The sequence below is a fragment of the Leishmania donovani genome, chromosome 34 (genome assembly GCF_000227135.1).
Source record: "Leishmania donovani BPK282A1 complete genome, chromosome 34".
Taxonomy (NCBI): Eukaryota; Euglenozoa; class Kinetoplastea; order Trypanosomatida; family Trypanosomatidae; genus Leishmania; species Leishmania donovani.
In genome coordinates this window covers 537,210-541,645 of record NC_018261.1, presented here as the reverse complement: position 1 = coordinate 541,645, position 4,436 = coordinate 537,210, and the positions used below count along the sequence as shown (strand labels likewise).

The 4,436-nt window shown below is 59.1% G+C and overlaps 1 protein-coding gene across 1 annotated transcript; it reads left to right on the top strand.

Annotated features, from left to right (window-relative positions):
• Positions 1-1,681: 1,681 nt before the first annotated feature.
• Positions 1,682-3,679, top strand: LDBPK_341260 (hypothetical protein, conserved; the record flags this gene model as incomplete). Its single annotated transcript, XM_003864240.1, has 1 exon — positions 1,682-3,679. One exon carries the CDS (start codon positions 1,682-1,684, stop codon positions 3,677-3,679), a length of 1,998 nt encoding a protein of 665 aa, XP_003864288.1.
• Positions 3,680-4,436: the final 757 nt, after the last annotated feature.

Sequence of the window (4,436 nt, the reverse complement as noted above, 5' to 3'; positions counted from 1 at the left end):
GGCCCTCGCACTGCCTGCTGGTGCGGGGAGCCTGAGTGTCACCCCGCGGGAGATGCACCAGGGGTGGCGGCCGGCATGATGGGAGCCGCTGTGAGGCGACCTGCGATGCGGGGGCGGTGCTCTACGGTGACCGAGTCGGCGCATTGCTGCGGCGCGTGTGTCCAGGGCTGTTTTGCACCACCAGGCGTGGCCTGTGACCGGCCAGGGGGCGGGGCCGGGTGGAGTGGCGTTGAGCGCATGCTACATGTGAGCGAATGGGCACGTTCAGAGAAAAGAAAAGGGGCTTATGTCTCGTGCTCTCCTTATTCTAGAAAGAGCCCACAAAGCGGGCGAAAGCACTCCGGGCCCACTTGCAGTCTTCGACCTTCGAAACAGCGCGCAGTCCAGTCATGGCGGAGAGGCGCGAAGGGCTGCAGCGCGAGAGGTCAGTGTGGAGCTGTCGTCGAGCAAAGAACAGAGAGCAAGATGTCGTTGTGTGCACTTACGCAGGCGCCCTACAGCGCCTTCTCTTTCGCTCTTCACTGCCTCCATGCGCCAAGACGAGGCCGCGTGTGCGCAATCGTCCACCGCTGCAAACCCCCTTCAAAGAGGAACGGGTGCGAACGGCAAGGAAGCCGTCCACATATGACTGTTTGAATGGCTGTCGATCCCGTTGGCGCGAAGCATATCCCTTGCTAGTCCCCTTGCCCCCGTCTCCCCCACGTGACGATCTTGCCATCTTCCCTCCTTCTCCCTTTCACGTCACATTTCTCTGCCGCGTCCTCTTGCATCCTTCCCACTGAATCTTCCTGCTGCTGCCGCTGTTTCAACGGCTGACCCGCCACCACCACCGCCTCCCATCCCTCCTGGAGTAGCTGTCTGCTTTTACTTTTTGCGCTTTTCGTTATTATTATTGATTCTCCCGTTGCATTGATTACTGCCACAGCCCCCCTCCCCCCAACCACAGCTCCCCACCTCACTCTACGGCTGTGGCCTTCACGCAACCAAAAGGTCCTGCGTACGCCATCGAGCTTCTTTCTTTTCGTTTGCATTTACATGTTACTGTGGCGTGTTTCGAAGCTTGGCTTCATCGAACTCTTGTCGTTCTGCCTTTCTTCATCACCCTCCCTCTCTCCTGCGCCATCGCAGACACACACACACAACGTCACATACGCGGGGCGGAATCTGCTTCAGCATCGTGGAAAGATTGAAGCGTGTGAACCGGCGCGTGTCTCTCCACAGGCCTCGCCCCCCCTCAGCCGATACCCCTTTTCACCTCCCCTCCCCCTCCGCTTCGTTTACTCCGCCAGGTGTGGCTCCTGCTCCTTTGCAGACAGTGGCGCATACACGCCTCAGGCGGCGACTGCACACACCGTCGCCACCTACGCTGTCCGGCATTGCACACTGGCATTGACTTCTCATGCCGGTATCTTCAGTATCTGACTCTCTGTCGCTCATATATATTTTTCTGTTGCTGTTGTTCTGCTTGCGCGTGCTCCCTCCGCCTTTGCTCATCCCCTCTAGTATTGAGAGATTTCATACTTCCGCTCTCCCCCTCACCGCGCTACCCACGCCACTGCTTCCAAGTCGAACGCGAGTGGCGCGCTTACGATCATTCAAGAGCGCTCCTTCACCCTTCCCCACCGCCAGCTGGCATCGTCGCGCTCACGAATACGCAGGCGCGTGAGCGACGGACGTAGCCATGCAAACGCCGACGAGCTCCTTGCTTAACCGCGACGCAGCTGATTCGTCGTTCATCTCGCAGGTGGTCTACGAAAACGAGGCGCTCAAGATCGAGCTAGAGTCGCTGCGTGAAAAGCTCGAAAGCACCGGGCTGCTCAAGCTGGACGACCTCCGCTGCGAGAATGAAAGCCTCAAAGCTGAGGTTGCGAAGCTGCGCGTGCAGCTGACCGAGAAGGCGAACCAGCTAGACCTTCACCGCGCCTCAAATGACCGCTTCTCTAACATTAACGAGTCGCTGCATGAGCTGCTCACACAAGTTCAAGAACAGCGCACGGAACTGGCGGAGATGAAGGACACAACGCGCGAAAAAGAGGAGCGCATCGCACATCTCACGGCTGAGCTGATGCAGAGCGAGGAGGCGCTGAAGGAGGCAACTCAGCGGGCGAGTTTAGCATCCGAGGAGGCGAAGAAAATCAGCGCAGCGGCCGCGGAGAAGGAACGCTTGCAGTCGCAGCTGAACCAGGTGAAAGCGGAAATGGAGACACTGCGGCTGAAATCAACGCAGGAGGCCATAGAGCTACAGAATCAGCGGAGGGAGGCTGAGGAGCAGCTGTTGTCGGCGAAGGAGGACGCAGTGGCCAAGTATGCTCTTTGGGAAAGGAAAGTAAACTCGCAGCAGCAGGAAATCAAGGAGTGTCGCGAGACGGAGGCCAGAGCGCAGCAGCAGCTGATCGACCTTCAAGCCAAAATGGAGGTGCTGAAGGCGGAATGCTCCCAGCTGCGCGAGGCGAACGCGGACCTTCTTCAGAAACAGCAAGTATCCGCGACCATGGAGAGCCAGCGTATCGACTTAAATGCGCCAGAGGTCAAGGCGCATGTCGAGAAGATGGTGATGCACGCGACTGAGGGGATGGAACGGCGGCTGCGCGAACAGGTAGATCAAAACACTTCCCTCATCTCCCGCTTGGCGCTGATGCAGCAAGAGAGCCGGGCGACAACGAGGCCAAAGGACACGTCAAGTCAAGGCATTCAGTTGATGAAGGAGCGGGTGAGCATGCTCAATTGCCGCAACGATGCCCGCACAACGATGCAGCGCCGCATGGCAGAGCTGCTGTCGAACGATGAGCTGAACAAGAAGGATATCGAGAGACTGCTGGAGGAGATGCTCGACTTCCAGGAGGAGACAGTCCAGGAGAACCGCACGCTACTGCTGATCAAGGATATCGAGTCAGAGGAGAGGGAGCGCAAGCTGGGGCAGGAGCTGAAGCGGGTGAAAAACGAGAATGCGTCATTGATGAAGCAGCTGCAGGAACTGGCCGTTGAGGGTTTCCAGCGGGATCGCAGTAACATGCCGAACACGAGCGGAGGTGGCGGTACAAGTGAGCCCTCAGCGGGTGATGCGGGCTCCTCGACTGCTCCTGCTGCACTCACCGGCGGCGTGAAGCCCTCTGCGTCGCCGGAAAACGAGCGTGGTAACTACCAGTTCCTTGGCAGCAGTCCTCCTGTGATGAAGACAGAAGAAGTTCGAGGGCCTGCGTACCCTGATCCGTTAAACACTAGCTACAATACACTGCATCAGGATTCCAGAACCCCACCTATGATGCACCCTACAGTAAACTGTGCCCCAATGCCTTCGCAGCAGATGCCTGTGTACCAGCGACCTCCTGCTGCCTCTCCTTACCAGCAACCGCCCCAGCAAAGAGAGCCGAAACACCCACCGCAGTCCTACACAGGAGACCTGTGGTCGAACGCGCCGGCACGACCGACCGCAGCACCGGCGCCCAATGCGCAGCGAACAGCTACGATGATGGCGGCGGGGTACGCAGACCCGTACAGGTACCCCTCCGACGCTCCTCAAAACAAGCCAGGCGCACAACCGCCTTGGGCGCCGCGTGTCTCCGGTAATGAACCGGATCGTAACCGGAATACCAGGGTGCAGTGTCCCGCATGCACGTTTGAGCAGCAGGGCACCAACCGTCAGTGCGAAATATGCCAGGCGACACTGCAGCTAAACTGAGGCGAGGGAAGGCCATCTGTCTTTGCTTGCTTCTGTGCCCATAGATCGCAGCGGAGAGGGAGAGAAGAGGGGGCCACACGATCGCTACAGGTTTTCTTTTTCCGTGGTTGTTGCGACCACGTGGCAGAAATGATGATGTGCTCCCTATCGAGTGCCTGCAGGTCTGCACGTGTAGTGGGGCGCACGTTCTGTTGTATTATGTTTGTCTTTTCCGCCTCGTTCACAACCCATTTTACTTAAAGAGACCTGTAAGACGCTTACTCTCCTGGGTAATCCGCATTCTGGTGCAGCGGCAGGACGGCTCGTCCTCGACCACGCGGATGTGGCCGCCGCGCCACTGGGCGTAGGGGCGCCGTGGCTGTACGCGTGCATCTGTCGGCTTGTGCGTGGTGGACTGCAGGCGTTGAAGGCAAAAATGAAATTGCACCTCTTGCCGGTGGTATTGGTGGGGCATACGTCAGTGCGTGGTATCACAGGGCCCAGCGTGCCCCCAATCTCTGTGCGTGGGGAAGCCAAGCCTCCGCTAACCCCTGCTAAATGCCCAGCCACCTCTGGTGGTGACAGGGTCAAGCGCCTACGACGTAGGGATGGCCAGGGCGATGTATGGCTACCGATGTCGGCGGCCATGTCCTGGATCGGCGTTGCGTCGGAGCGACCTGCGGCCGTGCACACGCTTGTGCCATCCATGTGATGGGCATCGTGTCCGTGCGATTCGAACGTATCTCACCCCCCCCCCCCCCCCGCCCCCCCCCCCCCG